We start from the raw sequence: 18997 nt of genomic DNA, 5'->3' as shown, positions 1-18997 counted from the left end.
TTTAAAAATTGCTTCCTTGTGTGTCCAGTGAAAAAACAACCTATCTCAAAATTGAAATCATACATATTTACTGAGGAAAACTGTGCCTTTCGTTTTTTTTGGGGGGGTGGGTAGAAACTGGAAGGCGCTGAGGGTTGGGAAGTAGTAGTTCTTGGGCCAAAATGACTTTTCTCCATGGCTGTTTCTTCCGTTTCAAAAGCCAAGCTTGCACATTATCTGGTATCTAAATTTCTGAGGCTCTGCCTTTATTTGCTCAGAGTATTACTAACCGCCTGTCTTCTAGAAAAACGTTACTCATGCGACATCACTCCAAGAAAGAAATATCATGAGTTTTATTTTACAGCCATACAATGTAAAACTCTGAATGGCTACCACACCCAGAAGAATGGATGGCGGTTTCTCAGGGCACACTTTTACCTCTTTTGCCGTGTATTAATGTCACCCTTAAACTTTTCTCCTGGTCCAACTACTCTTGGCCACTCAGTCAAGGAAAAAGAAAAACAACAAAAGGAAGAGACAACCCCATGCTTACATTAATCTCCAGGCACCAGTTCCCCTCTCGCAAGCACTGCAGTAATGCTTGTGGGCGCCCTTCTCTCCTCCCCATCAAAGTTCAGTTAGTCTCCCGGTGCCGCGCAGGGTACAGGGACTACTTAAGGGAGATCCCGAGGGTCTTACCAAAATTTCATTTTATCAAAAAAGAAGAAAGATCCAGATAAGCCCTTCCTGAAGTTATAATTTAGGCACATCATAGAGCTAAAGTCTTTATTGTGAGTGATTCATTCTTTCATTCAACATATTTCTCACCACGTGGCCCATGAGGCCACCTCTTCTTAGGGAGTAAGAGGCAACACGGAAGAAAAGCTGCTAACTCATTTTAGAACAACTCCATAGATATTACTGCCTTCATTACTTTATTCATCCATTCATACGTTCCTTCGTTTGTGAAACATTTGTTTATGTGCCAAGCACCAGGAAGGAATGCAGGGATGAACTAACACACACACAGAGAGACATTGTCTCTGTCCTCCATACACAGTAACAGGTGCTTTCATACACAGTTAGGGTGACCCAGCGCCCAGCTTGCCTGGGACTTGGAGTGATCCCCTGGATGTGGAACGCCCAGTGCTAAACTGGGAGAGTCTGTCAAATCAGGATGAGTGGTCACCCTGCTTAGATAATATACTAATTCATGCTTCCCAACCATTCCGGGGGCTACTTATTCTTCCAGTTTTTATAGATGAAGAACATGGAGCTCAATGAGGTCCCTGGCAGAACCAGAATGTGAATGCTGGCTTCTGTGAATCCACAGCCCGTGTGCTTTCCACCACCCTTGTGTTTCTGAAATGACAGAGAAAATGTCCTACTTCTGAACACAACAGCCTTTCTCTCCACCTCCAGGTTCTGACCACTTTCCCTGAGCGCTCTCCCCTGGCTGCTGCTACCCAGCCTCCACCACAGGCTGAGTGCAGCTGGGATTTCATCTGCTTGGCAGTTGTTCGCAGATAACACGTAATCTCCCTCTACCACTATAAGGCCAGATTTTTTTTATAGCAAGTCGTTTAAACCTCTGTAGGAATAAATGTCTCCCTCAATAGGAATCAGGAAAAGTATGTTTCAAGCACCAAAAACATACTTTGCACTCAAGTTGTATTCACCTCTCAACTACTATACATTCAAGCTAGCAATGTACAGAAACTCACTGGCATTTAACAGTTCAAACAGACTAGGCAGATTTTCAAAGGCTCCATCCACTTTAAAACAGACCTTCAAAGTTTCTCTTTAAAAAAAGGAAAAAAGAAAACCTAATTCAAAATGCCAAGGCCACATTCCAAGGGATAACCACCATTTTTGCCTGTCAGTGTGGCCAAAATAATGTCTATGGTTTGCATAAGGATTTCAGGCAAAACACACACACACACACACACACACACACTCACTCACTCACTCACTCCTCCAACTGGTTGTGCTTAAACCCACAGCTCTCGTTCCAAAATTCCAAGACAACTGCACCCTCAGCTGGCGGCGGGGGGGGGGGGGGGGGGGGGGGTAAAATTCACCCAAGTAATGACACACCCTATGTAATTTCCTTGCCACAGGAGAACAGAGCCTCCAGAGTTTTTATGTTTTGCTCACATTCTTCATGAATGAAGCGTGCCTCAGTGATCCTCAAATTAACTTTCCACTCACATCATTTAAGCATTAAAAAAAGACTTTAAGGCCAGAGCTTTCATAGGGCCTTTGTGAGACCAAACATAGGCCAGCCTGTGTCTCCATGCTACTGTGTGTGATTACTGGATTTCCGACTTAAAGGTCCTGTGCTGCTTGAAAACAAGGTTGGGGGAGAGAGAGAGAAAGGCTAAGACAGGCCTTTCAAAAGCAAACACAGAAGAGGCATTCAACAATCCACAGAGGGCGGTTAATGTGAGTTTGGCTACAGTAGTCTCTTCTGACGATGGGGTGGATGCTCTGGCTGCAGCATTAGCTGCTCCGCATACTTTTTATGAACTCGGAAGAGGCCCCACTACTGTGTCTTCAACCTACATCAAAAGTCACCAGGTCAGAGAGAGCACTGCCAACCTTGTGTACTTTCTAAAAGGAAACATAAAAGGCCATGTTCCGGCTGGGTGCATTTTCAGGCAAACTTGACACTTTTCTAAACCTGGTAAAGGAAGCCACACCCAGAGCAGGTTTCAGGGGTGGGGGTTGAGGCACTCAAGTTCAAAGACTCGCCCCTGCTGGGTGCTGCTTTGCCTTTCCACCTAGACCTGTAATAATAAAGGCTGCCATTGACTACTGAGGGCCCACGATGTGCCAAGACAGTTTCCATGGACAATCTCCCTTATTCTTCCTACAATCCTGTTACAAAGAACTTGTATTAACCCCACCCCATAGCAGAGACAGCAGGCTCGGGTCGTTAGATAAATTGCCTTGGTTTGGAAAGCAATTTGGCAAGAGGCATAGAAATAATCACATATGAAATGTGTATGATAAAATGCTAAGTAAAGAATCAAAACATAATGACTATAACAGTGTTACACTGTATGTAGATAAGAACTCTAAGAAAGTTAAGATCTGTTGGGACTGCAGGATTACTGTTTCATTTGTATTCCTTTTGGAGGTGACCTAATATGGCTATGAAATAATAATATAAAAAAAGTTTTTTAAGTAATACAAAGAACAGCTAAACGTTTAAACTTTGTCTATTAATAACTTTCAACCTTGCCTTTGAAAGAACACCATCTGAGTCACCTCCTGACTACTACTCTTTCAGTACCCACGCCCCTTCCCTGGTCACAAAGGTTCTGGACGGAAGCCAGTCAAGAATAGAAGTCACTTTTCTCCCCACCCCTTTTCTTTCTTCTAAGAGGGAAAAATTCTGGCCGACAAGCTTCAGCAGGTGCTTTTTCTCCCCTACCTAATCAATAACCAGTCATTTTGAAGCTTCACCTGCAGGCTCACAGGAAATGAGCACTTCTCAAGTAACAGATATTTAATGTATTTCAAATCCACTTTAACACCAAAACCTAAAGGCACTGCTGGGTAAGTCTGATATATATGAGACTGGACTGAAGTCTAACCAACTGTAAGAACATCAACATTCATTTAATTGGGATTATTTTATTAAGATGGAGTGTGGGAGAAAGGGGGTATTTTTGCTGGAAAAAAATAGTTTAAAAGTATATAAAAGGTTTAAATCATGAAGCAAGAATGGACTTAATAAGCCTCTACTTCCCAGGACACCATGTTGAAATTTTGGAAGAACTTAGAGAAAGTACTCCCGAGTATTTTTTTAATTCTCTATTAACACCAAATGGATAAATGAAAAGAAACTTGCGGGTTTTTAAAAATAAATCTCACAAATGTCTAGAACTGCAGGATTATCAAGTAAGAGAATCCTAGCCAAATTCTACAAAGATTTACAAAGCTAGGAATTAACCAACCATGCTTTAAAGCCCTGTAATCTCCTAGAGTAATAATAAATTGCTTTAATTAACTATTATTTATCTAGATACTATATTATTTTTACAGGTAAAATAATCCAGTTTGCTTAAAACACACCCCCCCCAAAACTCCTTCCTTTAAAGCAGACTCTGTATGAAACACAAACGTTAAACCTTAGAGGGGTCATAGCCTCTTTAGGCTATGTCCTTCCCAGCTCAAGGGCTAGAGGAGTAGGCAGAGTTTATTTCCAAGGCAGTGCTTCTTAGAAGACTTGGCTGTGCCTACAAACCACTTGGGGATTTTGTTGAAATGAAATTATGACTCAGTGAGTTTGGGGTGTGAGCCTGAGATTCTGCATTTCTAACAAATTCCCATCTACAGAACACACTGAGTAATAAGGTTCTAAATATCTTGCAGTTCAAAATTCAGGGAGGTTATGTTGTTCCTGTTTCTCCTCACAGCAAATGCAATAGCTTAAGTGGTTTCCGACATCCTCACCTGACCATCATCCACCCTCCAAGACAATTATTACACTCAGGAAGCAGACCAGCTTTCCCTTAAGGAGAAAGAAATCATTTGAAAAAGTCACTCACTTAAAATCCTTCAGCAGTCTCCCACTGCCTGACTGACTCCCCAGCTCCCTGACGTGACTGACACCACCATGCATCCTCTGGCCTCTAGAACCCCTCTTAACAACCCTTCCTCTCTCTGTACTCTGAGCTCTGCCTACCTGGGCTCTCACCTGGAACATGTTTATTCCTTCACTTGCTTCTACTCATCAGCTCGGCCAGCATTTCCAGCATAACCGAACCACGCTTACTCACAGGATTCCTAACCAGAGAACAGCTGCTTACTGAAAAGCAGGCAATCAGTAAGTATTACGCATTAATAAACAGAACCAAAAGCAAGCCCTATGTTATTTAAATCAGTTTTATCATTTTACTTCTTAGGAATCTTCTTGCTTTAAAAAAGCCTAGATTAGTAACCAACTACTGGCCTTTTATGGGCTTGCCTGGTGGCTCAGTGGTAAAGAACATGCCTGCCAATGCAGGAGACGCGGGTTCAATCCCTGGGTTGAGAAGATCCCCTGGAGAAGGGCATGGCAACCCATTCCAGTATTCTTGCCTGGAGAATAATACTGTGGACAGAGGAGCCTGGCGGGCTCCATGGGGTCACGAAAGAGTCAATCACGATTTAGCAACTAAACAACAACTTTGCGCTTAAATGACAAGTCCTTTGCACCCATAATATACAAACTGCCAGATGTTTAATTAAGCCAATTAAGCAAAAAATACTGAAGTGCAAAAAGGCATTACAATGCCTCTATCACTTATCTCCCCCCATTATTATTGAAGCTGAGGCTTCAAGGAGTTGACAGAAGCTTGTCAAGCAAAAGGGAGAAAGAAGTAAAGTGAAGTGAAAGTTACTCAGTCATGTCTGACTCTTTGCAACCCCATGGACTATAGAGTCCATGGAATTCTCTAGGCCAGAATACTGGCGTGGATAGCCTTTCCCTTCTCAGGGGATCATTCCAACCCAGAGATCAAACCCAGGTCTCCCCGCATTGCAGGTGGATTCTTTACCAGCTGAACCACAAGGGAAGCCCAGGCACTAAGATCTAAAAACAGCTGGGGGGAAAAAAAAAAAAAAAAACAGCTGGGATCTACCTGGCGTATTTTTGATAATGTGCGTAAGTGTGATTCTAGAAGGAACAGATGAGTGGCTGTGAAGCTCTGGTTCCCTGAAAACTGAAGCCCAGATAGATGATTGAACCCGTTTGGCAGTCATGAGGTGGCCGAGGCCTGCAGATGCTAAACGGCTCCTCTAGTTGAGCAGGGTTGAGCTCATTCCTGACTAGTTAAATACTTTTCCGCTGCTACACAATTTTGTTCTAAAATATACTTTCCCCCAACTCTTCATTCTTTAGTAATAAATCAGATAACAGTATTTACTGCTATCTGGGAACAAATCATGCAGTCTGTTCTTCCCAAACCCTTCCACCCCCAAACTGTAAAGAGGGTACACATGATCCAGTAAGAAAGTGTTTCTCAAACCTGAGTGTGCATCACAGTCACCTGGCAGGCTAGTTAAAAACCTATGAATGTATGGTAGTGTATTTTCCATGGAATTTGCTGTATGACTCAGGGAACTCAAACTGGGGCTCTGTAACAACCTAGAGGGATGGGAAGGGGTGGGAAGTGGGAGAGACGTTCAAGAAAGAGGAGACATATGTATACCTATGGCTGATTTATGCTGGTGTATAGCAGAAACCAACGCAATATTGTAAAGCAATTATCCTTCAATTAAAAATAAATTAATAATGCAGAGTACATCATGAGAAACGCTGGGCTGGAGGAAGCACAAGCTGGAATCAAGATTGCCGGGAGAAATATCAATAATATGCAGATGACACCACCCTTATGGCAGAAAGTGAAGAAGAACTAAAGAGCCTCTTGATGAAAGTGAAAGAGGAGAGTGAAAAAGCTGGCTTAAAGCTCAACATTGAGAAAACGAAGGTCATGGCATCTGGTCCCATCACTTCATGGCAGACAGATGGGGAAACAGTGGCAACAGTGGCTGACTTTATTTTTCTGGGCTCCAAAATCACTGCAGATGGTGACTGCAGCCATGAAATTAAAAGACACTTACTCCTTGGAAGGAAAGTTATGACCAACCTAGACAGCCTGTTAAAAAGCAGAGACATTACTTTGCCAACAAAGGTCCATCTCATCAAGTCTATGGTTTTTCCAGTGGTCATGTATGGATGTGAGACTTGGACTATAAAGAAAGCTGAGAGCCGAAGAATTGATGCTTTTGAACTGTGGTGTTGGAGAAGACTCTTGAGAGTCCCTTGGACTAAAGGAAATCCAACCAGCCCATCCTAAAGGAAATCAGTCCTGAATATTCATTGGAAGGACTGATGTTGAGGCTGAAACTCCAATACTTTGGCCACCTGATGTGAAGAGCTGACTCATTTGAAAAGACCCTGATGCTGGGAAAGATTGAGGGCAGGAGGAGAAAGGGAAGACAGAGGATGAGATAGTTGGACTGCATCATCGACTCGATGGACATGGGTTTGGGTGGACTCTGGGAGTTGGTGATGGACAGGGAGGCCTGGCGTGCTGCGGTTCATAGGGTCACAGAGAGTCAGATACGACTGAGTGACCGAACTGAACTGAATAATAATTCAAAAACCCCCTATGAACAGGCCCCACCCTGAGAGTTTCTGGTTCACTAGGTCAGAAGCAGGGCCTGAGAATTTACATTTCTAACAAGTTTCCAGGTCATGATGATGCTGCTGGTCTAGGAACCTCATTTCGAGAACCATTCCCATAACATAGTTCATAATACTACCTTCATTCATTTACTCCTTTAACAAATACTTAGTGACTGCTACAGGTAAGACAGGCTGTATCAGACTTTCATCTTTACCCACCCAGGCTTCATGAAATGTAAAGCATGCAGAGGCAGATTCTCAAACTGTAACCAAAGGCAGGATGTGAAAATCCCAAAAGAATGACCAAGTACTTAGACTTTAAATCTTAAAGGAAAAGAAACCAAGAAAAGATTCTGATCACCTCTCCCTTGAGGAATACTTAGAATTTAGTGGCATCTGAATGGAACCTCAAAAAAAAAAAAAAAAGATCCTGAAACAAGAAATAATTCTTAGGGGAAGAGATCAGGTGAGCAGGGTCTCAAAGCCAGGAAAATGCAGGGGAATTTTAGGGAATCCTGAATACTGTGGAGCTAGAAGTAGGAAAAGCTGGAGGTGGGAAGGCTGGCTAGAGTCAAATCTCACATGTTTGTGCAGGGAGATCTCTTATCAGAGTCTGCCTCTGGTGAGGCTAGGGCAGCTGCATGGGGCCAGCTGGGCATAAGGAAACCACAGAAAGAGACGAACACAGAGCAGGAGGCAGTGGGGCTGTAGACAAACCCCTTTCTAGGTTCAAAGTATAAGAGGAGACAACTTGACAACAGTCACCCAAAAACTTCCTTGAGCCACAATGTTTACAGTCCCATTCTTTTACTCCCTTAAGAGAAGTGGTATCTTTTCCTCAAAGGGAATATCTATGTCCCTCCTCTTTTTCCTAACTAGTCTCCAAGAGTCCTTTTAACAGTCATCCCAGTCAAACACTGGACTTAAGCTAAAAGAATCAGTGTTTCAAGCTCATCAAAATTTGAAGGTGTCACATGTTCAGAAATCTGAGCGGTTCTGGGCTTGTTAATTTTCCATGTCACCAGAACGTATTCACAAAGAAGGCAATGGCACCCCACTTCAGTACTCTTGCCTGGAAAATCCCATGGACGGAGGAGCCTGGTAGGCTGCAGTCCATGAGGTCGCTAAGAGTCGGATGCGACTGATCGACTTCACTTTGATGCATTGGAGAAGGAAATGGCAATGCACTCCAGTGTTCTTGCCTGGAGAATCCCAGGGACGGGGGAGCCTGGTGGGCTGCCATCTATGGGGTCGCACAGAGTTGGACACGACTGAAGTGACTTAGCAGCAGCAGCATGGTCCTACAGGAGGAGACTGAACTTGGGAGTCAGAAAACCTGGATTCTACGTAAAGCAATTATACTCCAATTAAAAAATAAACAGAAAACCTGGATTCTGGGAAAGGCAGCATCATACTGGTTGATTAACCCATTATCAGTTTCTTTATAAAAAGGAAGAGAATACCCCACAGGATTATTATTAGTATCAAGGAAATGCCCACTTATTTAGAACAAAGTACTAGATCCCATGCTGGGCACTCTGAATAATCTCATTTAGTTAATTAAGGAAGATGGTACATATTAAAGTGCTATAAATATTAATAATTAGCAGTAGTAGCACATCACTCAAAAAGGATTCAAATTTACAATCTCTTAGGAACTTCTAAATTTTAAGCTGAAACTCTGGCAAACTGGTGAAAATAATTTTAACTGATGATTTGTCCCACATAGTTATCTGGGCTTAGAAAATCTATAGTATTATAGTACAGTATTCCAAGTACCCAGACCAAAACCCCAATCTTTTACGCTTTCGGTAAACACAGAATGTGCTTATAAATCTTTGCTGCTCCCCACCCACCCATCCCCCCCACCAACCAGGGTTATCATTTGATCAGGGTTGTCATTTGTCACCAACTCTTTCCACTGTCACATTGGGAAGTATTTGAAGGCTATTAGTTTATATCTAAGAAATTAAAAGTTTTCTTCATGACAAGCAGGTGTAAACCTAGCAATCATCTCTCTATAAGCTTTATGAAATTATATAAGACAAACATCTAGGTACCATAACAAACTGGAAACGTTCTTTTTAAAAACTTAAGAATGCATTTTCCTCATGACCCTTGGGTATAAAACCAGCAATATTCTTTCCCTAGCAGTTTAGAAATCAACACCAAAAGATGAAGAAATTCAAGGAGGCAACCCTGAGATAGCATGTAATAAACTTGAGAGTAACACATTCCAATGCCTGCAACTCCTTCTACGTCCCACTATGTCCCAAAGAAGACAAGTGGAGAATTTCTCCATTTCTCCTTCTAAACAGTTGGAAAAATTCACGGAACCAAGACAGCTAAGAGAAAATACCTTCTCCAGAAACATCAGGTGCTGGACATCAGGGTCAGGATGCAAAGAAGGCAGGAAAAAGTTCATTCTGATGTTTTTCAACTAGATTCTGTCTTCATTACAACTCCACAGCTAGAACTGATAGGATCAGTGCTCTGAGGGGGCAGGCAGGTAGGAAGAAGAGGGAAGCACTTCACAAGGTCACCTTGTCTCTTCTTTTTGCAGAAATTAAGTATTAATTTATCTAAGTATCTAGAAGTCTGGGAGGAGAAAGTTCTAGAATAACAATATGCAGCCTGAGCTTACTACGGCCTGGGACCTGGAACAAGCAATTTCACCCTATCTTTAAAACCTCAGAGGGATGGGCAATATAGGGATAAGGGATGAAGGCTACAAGGATATATTGTAACCACAGAAAACAGAACCAATATTTCATAGTAATTATAATTGGAGTACAACCTTTAAAAATTGCAAATCACTACACTATACACACTTGTAACTTATATATTGTGGTTCCCTTGTGGCTCAGCTGGTAAAGAATCTGCCTACAATGCGGGAGACCTGGGTTCGATCCCTGGGTTGGGAAGATCCCCTGGAGAAGGGAAAGGCTACCCACTCCAGTATTCTGGCCTGGAGAATTCCATGGACTATACAGTCCATGGGGTCACAAAGAGTCGGACACAACTGAGTGACTTATACTGTACATCAACTATACTTCAATTTTTAAAAAACCTTACAGGTATGCACACAAGATGAGATATAGACAAAGCTCCTATTAACACATCTGATGCATGGTGAGCACTCCATGAAATCTTTTTCCAACCAACTCATCAGAGGAGACAAGGAGAACCATACTGGAATAAAAGAGCGTAAGCACAGTCTTAAAAAACAAAACAGTAGGAAGGGTTTCTATTGGTAAAATGGAAGGACCGGGCCTTTGAGGCAGAAGGTAGACAATGAAGGCAAAACCCAGTGCTGGGTTTCATGAAGAGTTGCAGGCTGCCCACCTGGAAGATTTATTCGGTAGGAATGTAAGAGCTGGTATAGGAATTTCGTGGTCTGCGGCCATTTGGAGGAAGGTCCTGAATGCCAGGCTAAGGAGCCAGGAATTTAATTTATGCAAGAGGCAGGCGAGACAGGTGATAAGAAGGGAAGCTAGCTGATGTGAAACTGGAGAAAAGGTATCATCATGAACTTCTCTGTTACTACGAACACATTTTTAAAAACATGTGAGGTTGAGTTTTGTTGTGTTTCAGCAGTCCTCTCTTACTTAACAAAGAAAAACAAAACAACAAATCCAACGGTATTAGCTACATGAACAGATTCTGAGTAAGGTGGTAACTTGATCTTACAGGTGAAAAATTCGAAAGAGATCTCAGTGTGCAGGGGTGTGCCTGTCAGGTGTGTGCTGGGTGTTGGTGGTTAAGGATTGAAGCCATTACAGGTGGAAGGTCCTACCTTTGTCAGGAGCATCAGTATGAAAAAGATCTCAGTCCCTTAAGTCAGTGAGGTTTTGTTTCTAATTGTACTTATTTACTTATGATAAATCTCTATAAACTATTTTATCTAAAAGACCAGGCTCATTTTATAACACTGTATTTCCCTATGCGACAACATCAAAAATCAGTCCCTCCTGAGATTTTTAGGATCCAGTGTGAAAATATTTGAAATCAACAAAAATGCAGAAATATCTCCTACAAAATCACAGTACTCTCAAGTATAGATGCTAAATGAATAAGTTAGAACAAGAGGCACTAGAAAAAGAAAAAATCAATACTGATTCAGAGGCACTGTTTGCTAGTATTGGGTTGGAAGCACTAGGTAGGATTAAAAAGAGGGAAAAGGTTGCTTAATAGGCATGTACAAAATTAAATCAGCAGACAAAATCTATATGTTATCAAAGATATGATGATAGGAAGAACTACAAATACTAAAAAACTAGTAATATACACCACACAGGGGATGCAGGTGGGATGGGGAAAAGTTTTATCAAAAAAATTCCTCAAGGTGCTTCAAATGCAATCTATCCCATTTGGAACGAAGGACAATGCCAACTGTTTGTAATTCTCCTGGGATTCACCACACTTGGGAGTTAATTCACCCTTTCTCAGTTCCTCAACATGGGTTATAGAAATACCAACACTAAACTTGTGCAACTTCTAAACCACGATATTTAGAAATAAGAAAGCTATCTGGAACTAAATGAGGGGGCAAAGGTCATTTTTTTAAAAAAATCACCACACAAAATGTGAAGCTCATCCCTTTTGAAGGAATTTCCTTGGGAAACACTTATGAGATAAACTATCAAAGGGACACACTGATTTTTTTTTTTTTTTTGAACTTTAAATTTTACTTTTCCAGAGAGGACAGTTTAAGACATTTCCTGTGTGTTAACTCCACCCTTCTCAGAGAGCAGTTTTACAACCGTCCTCAAACCTTTCAGAATAACAGTCTTTTGTTATGGGTGGCCCTGTGGGCACACTCCTCCCCACACCTTTGTATATTTTCACCTTGGTTCTGTATTTCTCCAGAGACTACAGGAGAGTGTTGACTGGACCTTAGCAACAGGTTTTCAAGTCGAGGACAGCCTGTGGTGTTTTCTCCTGGGCAGTGTGACACAATGAAGTGGGGAAAAAGGGTCATTTGAAGAAGAGGTGCATTCTGAATTCTCAGAACCTCAAACTTCACACTGGGGCCTTTGATCACACACCCAGAAGATAACGGACACACCCAACTCCTCCAGTTTCCACCTGCAAGTTCCAGCTCCGGCCTTGCTAAATTTGCACCAAAAAGCAAATTCTACCTTCGAAGAGCTGGAGAGAAAGGAGGCAAAGACCCACAACTGTTCCCTAGCGGGAATGGAGCTTCCCCTTAGCTAACTGCCGGAGGAATGCAGCACAGCCTAGCTAATGTTTAAAATCACGTCCTGTTCTGCCTCTTGTTTTCCAGAAGAGTGTCATTACTGTCAACTATTTCACAAGACAAATAAACCTGTGAATGAAATATATCCTCCCCCCTCTTTCCAGTGAAAACACTGGAAGACTGGGCTGCTTCCTTCCTTCCTCCTCCTCACAGGAACCACATTTGTGGCACTGAGAGGAGTTAAAATAAGAAACACAAACGAGGTCTGCAAAGGCTACTTTTCAGAGCACCAGAGTCATTTCCAGTCTATTGCTGATTCCGGGGGCTTCCTAATGGAAGGAGTTGTGTTTTCAGTTATGAATCCTTTTTCATGAATCAACTAGGAGACTCCGCCGGCCAGGCCTGCTGGCAGGGCAGGGCAGGGCCCGCCAAGGGCAAGGCCCACCTCAGCCACAGGCTGCAGGCCCATTACCCCCACAAAGTGCTCCCCATAAAAGTACGTGCGGTAGAAGATTCATTCAACTGTTCGAGACTAATAAAGACTCCAAGAAACCTGCAATTGATCCAACTAATCCAACCCAATAGCGCTGGAATGGCAATAACTGGTTTTCATTATAAATTACATAGCCCACTAAATTGATGGGAAGGCTCCATCCCAACACAAAACATCAAAAGAGTTAAAATTAAGCTCCGGAATCAAAACTGTAATTTACCCAAGGCTTAGGTTCAAAAAGACCACTCCCTCCTTCCCTTTGCCATTGTGCTACAGGGTGTCCAGCAGTGCACTTTACACCTTTAGGCTTCCCAGAGTAAGAGGCTAGGGACTGGGAGATACAGAAGTCCTGGAATCAAATATTTGCATACTAATAGGTCTATTAGCATTGGTCTACTGAAATGCAAGGACAGTTAAAAAGGGAGAAAATGTGTGCTGTGGACAGTAGATACCTGACAACCGAGAGAGCCCAAAGGAAACTGGAGAGGGAGACTCCAAATGGTGGCTTCTCTGGAGTCAAGAGTGAGAAACCGTCTCCTTTAAGTAGAGCATGGGCTGCCTGCAGCCAACCAGAGGCTTTGGAGCTGGGCATGCGGCCGCCGGGCTTCAGCAGGGTCACGTACCATATGGCACAAATAAAGCTTCAGAACCCCGGAGGCACGACTCGAGGGCAGGCCCGGCCTTAGAGTGCGGAGCTTACCTTGGAGCTGCTTGAATCTCCCTTCCAGCTGGTTGAAGTTGTAAGGCACCTGCCCCGTATAAGCCGGCGACAGCGGCCCGGAGATGCTAGACGTCCTCTGCAATTCCATTATGCCCAGCGTAACGCCCCGGCGGGCTGAACGGTGGAAATCCCTCTCCGGCCTCCTCCTACCCCCATTCAGCACGCAGCGGCTTCCGCAACGCCTGGCTTTCGGCCCCGGCGAAAAGGGCTGGACCTTAGGCAAGCCCCATGCCGGTGTGAAAGACCAACAGGGTGATCTGATAGGAAGCTGGCCGCAGGAGAGTCTACCTTAGCCCGGTCACTCACGCATCCAATTCCTGTGGCTTTCCTTCCTTTTGTGGCCCTTGGCTCTAGGCTTGAAATAAATTACCGAGAAGGGGCGGGAGGGCGGAGGGAGGGAGGCCGCAAATCCCACTTAAAATTTTTTAAAAATACGGCCAATCCTGAGTATGCCCTAGTCGCCGAGCCCAGGAGCTCGCGGGCGCAGCGCACACACCTCCTCCCCGCTGCCCGTGGCGGCCGCCGGTTTGTAATTTAATCAGGAGCCACTCGCCGTGCGCTGGGCGGTGATGTCACCTGATTAGCATAACAGCATTGTAGAGGAAACGCAGGCTGTACCACGAGGGGCGCGGGGGAGGCCGGCGGGCCGCAGCCCCCCACCCATCGGCCGCCGCGGAGCCGCCGACCCCCAGGCCGGGTCCAGGACGCGCCTGCTGCGGTGGTACCTTCCCGAACCAAGCTGCTGGAATTACAATCTTTTGTTGAGAGCCTCACGTAACGGAAAAGTCTCCGATTACTATCACAGGAAAAGAAGGCGGCCCTGGAGGGTCAGGAGTCCCGCAGGTCCCCGGCCGCGGCGGCTCATCCACTAGGCAGCGTCTGAGGAGGCCACGCGGACCGCGCACCTGGGCGCTCGGCGTCTTCAGCGCGCGGGCGCCGACCACGCGGCGGTGGCACCGTGTCGGCGGGTGAAAGTAAAACAAAGTCTCTCTGGGCTCCGGGGCAGGGACACAGCGAGGGGATGGGGGGAGCGCTGTAAGTTCAGTCTCACGGAAGGATCTTCTCAGCAGGCTTCTGCTGCCGGCACGCCATGTTAAGCGGAGGGTCTCTGGGTAACACCAGCCCCATAACAGTAACGACGCAAGATTTCTGGGAGCACCGTGTTGCAAGGCATTGTGGGAGAAAGGTACACAGGTAAACACCTCCGGGATCACTGACCTGGATGATCTGAGGAACCAGTGAGGAGATAAAAGAAACCCCGCTCAAATCCTATTGTGATTTTTAAAACGAAACCTTTCAGTTTTTGAGTTCTTCAGGAATTTAAAACTCTCCTCCCTGGCTTCTCCCACCAATCTCAACTCAAAATAAAATCCTCTACATAGGAAATGTCTGTATTAGTTGCTCAGTCGTGTCCGACTCTTTGCGACCCCATGGGGTGTCCCCCCCCCCCCCCAGGATCCTCTGTCCATGGAATTCTCCAGGCAAGAATACTTGGGTGGGTTGCCATTCCCTTCTCCAGGGGATCTTCCTGACCCTGGGATGGAACACGGGTCTCCAGCATTGCAGGCAGATTCTTTACAGTCTGAGCCACCAGGGAAGCCCCCAACATAGAACAGTGATCAAAATGTGTTCTTGGAAAATAACTGACCCTAATTACCCCGCGTCCAGCCATCCCCTTTTTTAGTAACTACAGGCAGACAACAAATTACAAACTTGGGGTTTCAAGCGTGGAGCCTTGCAGCCATACTTGCTGAAGAAGGCAATTTCATTCCTAAAGGATTCCAACCTGCACTAAAGAGGTGGGCCTCCACCACAGGTTTACTTTAGTCCCCAGGGCACTTGTAATTCAAGCAACTGCATCCTATTCAGGGCTAAAGTTAAAACAAATCCAGCATCCAGCTAACTGCTCAACTTGGAACAACCTCCATTCCTCCCATCCACACTGCTGGGTTTTTAATACATCCAGTGTCAACCCCTCAGCGTGCTAAAGCCAGTCCCAGGATTCGAAGCTATTCCTCCTCCAAGAGGTAGAGCATTTTCTAAAGCCACTTTACTGCAGTTCAAAACACTGACAGCAAGGTGGCAAAATGTGGGATCTTGGAAGCAGCACTTGAGGAGGATTCCCAAGACTTGAGTTTCTAGTCCTGGCCAAGCCGCTTAATCACTTATGACCTTAGAAGAAACCCTGGATTCTTTCTAAATCTCCACTGTCAGGCAGGGATAATTAATGCCTACCCACAAGATTACTGAGGGAATGATGTGAAAATGCCCTAAAAGTCATCATAGTATTCACAATTAGGAGTATTTGATTTTCCCCCTATGTATCACATCAAAGCTACAAAGGGCAGAACTGAAAATGTCCTCCTAACAGGCCCCTCTTCACTATTAAATATATTGGTGGTGTGGTAAGTCTCTTAAGTGTCTAGCTATGGGTACAGAAAATGGGACTGCAAAGTGCTTGCCAATTTACAACACAATTTAAATCTTTAAGCCACTTAGTGAATAGAGTATGAGTCACCCCACTCTTAGTCTCCCTTTCAGTTCCCTCTGATATAGAGAACTAGGTAAAATAAGCTTTCTAATTAGCCAGGTTACATGTGATATGGCGGAGGGGACGGCTGGGACTATTGTAGCCACATTTGATCCTAAAGAGCAGACTTCGAACAAGCCAGGCAGAGTGAACATGTGTAAATATTAGAAAGGTTTTGAGGTTAGCAAAGGGTTAAATAACCCCCTAGGGGCAAGACGTGAAACGTGAGCATGTCTGGTGTGATGGGGCCAAGGAAGAAGAAAGGACCCAACCCTAATGGCTCACGTGACCACCTCCACCTCAGCAGGGAGGAGAAGGGAAAGGCAGGCCAGAGGCGCTCAGTCTTTATTCCATGCAGTATCTCCTGGACACCAACTGTGTGCAGGGCACGCTGCCTGGTGTTTTTGGAGGTGTCAGAGATGACTGGGAGAGCTGGTGGCCAAAAGAAATGGGACAGATATGTATGCCAATAGTCCGAAACCAGAAGAACAGAAGATGGGGTCGGCAGGGGACCTACTAGAGTTCAGAAGACAAGGGCACACCTGCCTAGGGAGGCAGGAACGAACAACTCCAGGAGAGACAGGCATCTGGCCAGACCGTGGAGCACAGGCAGACCCTCTACAGAATGAGATGAGGGGGAAGCCCCTCTCCTAGTTGGGGGCGGGGAGCAGCCCAAGTACAAGAGCGGGACTGCACTGAAGGAACTGCACCAGCGGGGGATAGGGCAAGAGAGAAGCCAAAAGAGTCAGGTTTGGAACCACAGAAATTTGTGAACCAGAGGTGGACAGGGTCTGGGTTGGGCTATAGGGATGATTAATTGGCAGGGTAGGGTAGGTAGAATTAATAGAAAGCAGAGAGACCAAAGGCAGCAAGGTCACTTAGGTGTTCACTGCAGTTGTCCAGGTCAAAAGGCTAGTTAGCATGTGGCAATAGAAACAGAAAGGAATGGGCTGATGCAAGAGTTAATCCACAGGACTTTGGTAACCAACTCGAGTCCTATAGGACTTCAAAGTCATCGGGAGGTTCAAAGGTCAGGGTTGAACTTCAGACTCTGGGGATTTTAGAGATGGCCATGGTGTACAGGGTGGGTTGAACACTTCCTTCCAGACAGGGTGCAGCTCCATGGGGTGATATGTCCAGATGTGGTCAGGGACGTGGAAACAGAGCTCAAGGCTGAAGATAAAGTCCATGTACAGGGTCAGAGTGGAGACTGCAGTAGCTGAGGTCTAGGAAAGGGCATAAGAGGCAAGTAGCCGAGCAGGGAGTTGTGGGGAAAGCTGGTGTCTGGGAGGAAGGAGAAACAACAGTGGAGATACCAAGGGAGTCAGAGAGGGGAAGAGATACTCAAGCAGGAAAGGTGGCAGACAGATGGCAGCACGTGCTGCAGAAAGAGCAAGGAACAGAGAACAGGTGGTCCAGTGTGTGAATTAGGTCATGGGGATAATACGAGCTGAAGCGAGGCCACGGGGAGTTGGAGAACAAGAGGGAAGATGGAGGACAAGAAGGTAGCTATGGTGAAGTCAAGATGAGGGAAGAGAGCTTCAGGACTAGGAAAGGGTTCTAGGGCCGGTCCGGCTGGCATGTCCTTCGCTTCAACCTCAAGCTGGTGCAGGCAGGAAAAAGCCGATGGGAAATGGCTCACAGGTGTGGACAGGCTGTCTTAGCCAAGAGGGGGCCCCCTTACCTTCAGAGGCCAGAGGGCTAGAGATATTCTGAGGAGGAAAGGAGGAATTTAAAGGAGCTTGCCCATCTCTAAGGCTCTTTAAGGTGGCTCAGATGGTAAAGACTCTGCCTGCTACGTGGAAGACCCGGGTTTGATCCCTGGGTCAGGAAGATCCCCTGGAGAAGGGAATGGCTACCCACTCCAGTATTCCTGCCTGGAAAATCCCATGCACAGAGGAGACTGGCCGGCTACAGTCTGTGGTGTCGCAAAGAGTCAGACACGACTGAGCAACTTCACTTTCACTCTTTGCCCAACTCCAACTTGATAAAGCAAGAAATCAAGGGTCCAAGTCACAGTTTTATTTATAGTGACCTATGAAAAAGAATCCTGAGGACACCTATGGCAGAACCATGCAGCATGTGAATAGGAACATCAGATGGGGTCAGGAACATCAGGGGTCAAAACGCTCAACAGTTAAGCTGCCCACAGAAACAGCCCCTGCCATTTTGGCCTATCCCCGCCAATCTTCTCTAACTTAAAAAATTACTGTCCCTCCCCCATGCCAAGGATATCAACACGCATGGCCAGCCCTGAGGACTGGTTGTGCCTGCCTTCAGGTTGCATCAAGATTTCAAGGCGTGAGAATTCCCTGGTGGTCGGAGAAGGCAATGGCAACCCACTCCAGTACTCTTGCCTGGAAAATCCCATTGATGGAGGAGCCTGGTAGGCTGCAGTCCATGGGGTCGCAAAGAGTCGGACACGACTGAGCGACTTCACTTTCACTTTTCACTTTCATGCATTGGAGAAGGAAATGGCAACCCACTCCAATGTTCTTGCCTGGAGAATCCCAGGGATGGCAGAGCCTGGTGGGCTGCCGTCTATGGGGTTGCTCAGAGTCAGACACGACTGAAGTGACTTAGCAGCAGTAGCAGCAGCCAGTGATTACAACTCGGCATTTTCACTACTGAGGGCACAGGTTTGATCCCTGGTCAGGGGACTAAGATCCTGCAAGCCTTATGGCACTGCCAAGAAAAAAAAAACAAAAAACGGTTCCAAGGTGTAATGAATGGACACAACTGGTCAAGTCAGCTATGGGACTAAAGCAACTGAAGCCCAAGTAACATGTATCTGCTATCTTTGTGATGACAGAACGGGAAAAGCCCAGTCGCTATGGTTATCTGCAGACAGCACAAATCAGAAGTGCTAGGGTGTGGTGGAAAGACTCAAG

The 18997-nt window shown here is 45.3% G+C and overlaps 1 protein-coding gene across 6 annotated transcripts in view; it reads right to left on the bottom strand.

Moving 5' to 3' along the window:
* Positions 1-18997, bottom strand: part of SPTBN1 (spectrin beta, non-erythrocytic 1) — a 212728-nt gene that overhangs the window by 100760 nt on the left and 92971 nt on the right. Inside the window, exon 5 of one of the 6 annotated variants that reach the window (XM_070798673.1) lies at positions 13556-13630. The exons of 4 other annotated variants lie outside the window; for them this stretch is intronic. In XM_070798673.1, coding sequence (XP_070654774.1) covers positions 13556-13630 — 75 coding nt within the window. Of the gene's footprint in view, positions 1-13555; positions 14716-18997 lie in introns of those variants that run through there. One more of the 6 variants, XM_019970150.2, reaches the window with a different exon arrangement.

This window comes from Bos indicus, chromosome 11 (genome assembly GCF_029378745.1).
Source record: "Bos indicus isolate NIAB-ARS_2022 breed Sahiwal x Tharparkar chromosome 11, NIAB-ARS_B.indTharparkar_mat_pri_1.0, whole genome shotgun sequence".
Classification (NCBI taxonomy): domain Eukaryota; kingdom Metazoa; phylum Chordata; class Mammalia; order Artiodactyla; family Bovidae; genus Bos; species Bos indicus.
This window is presented reverse-complemented; position numbering and strand designations above follow the sequence as displayed.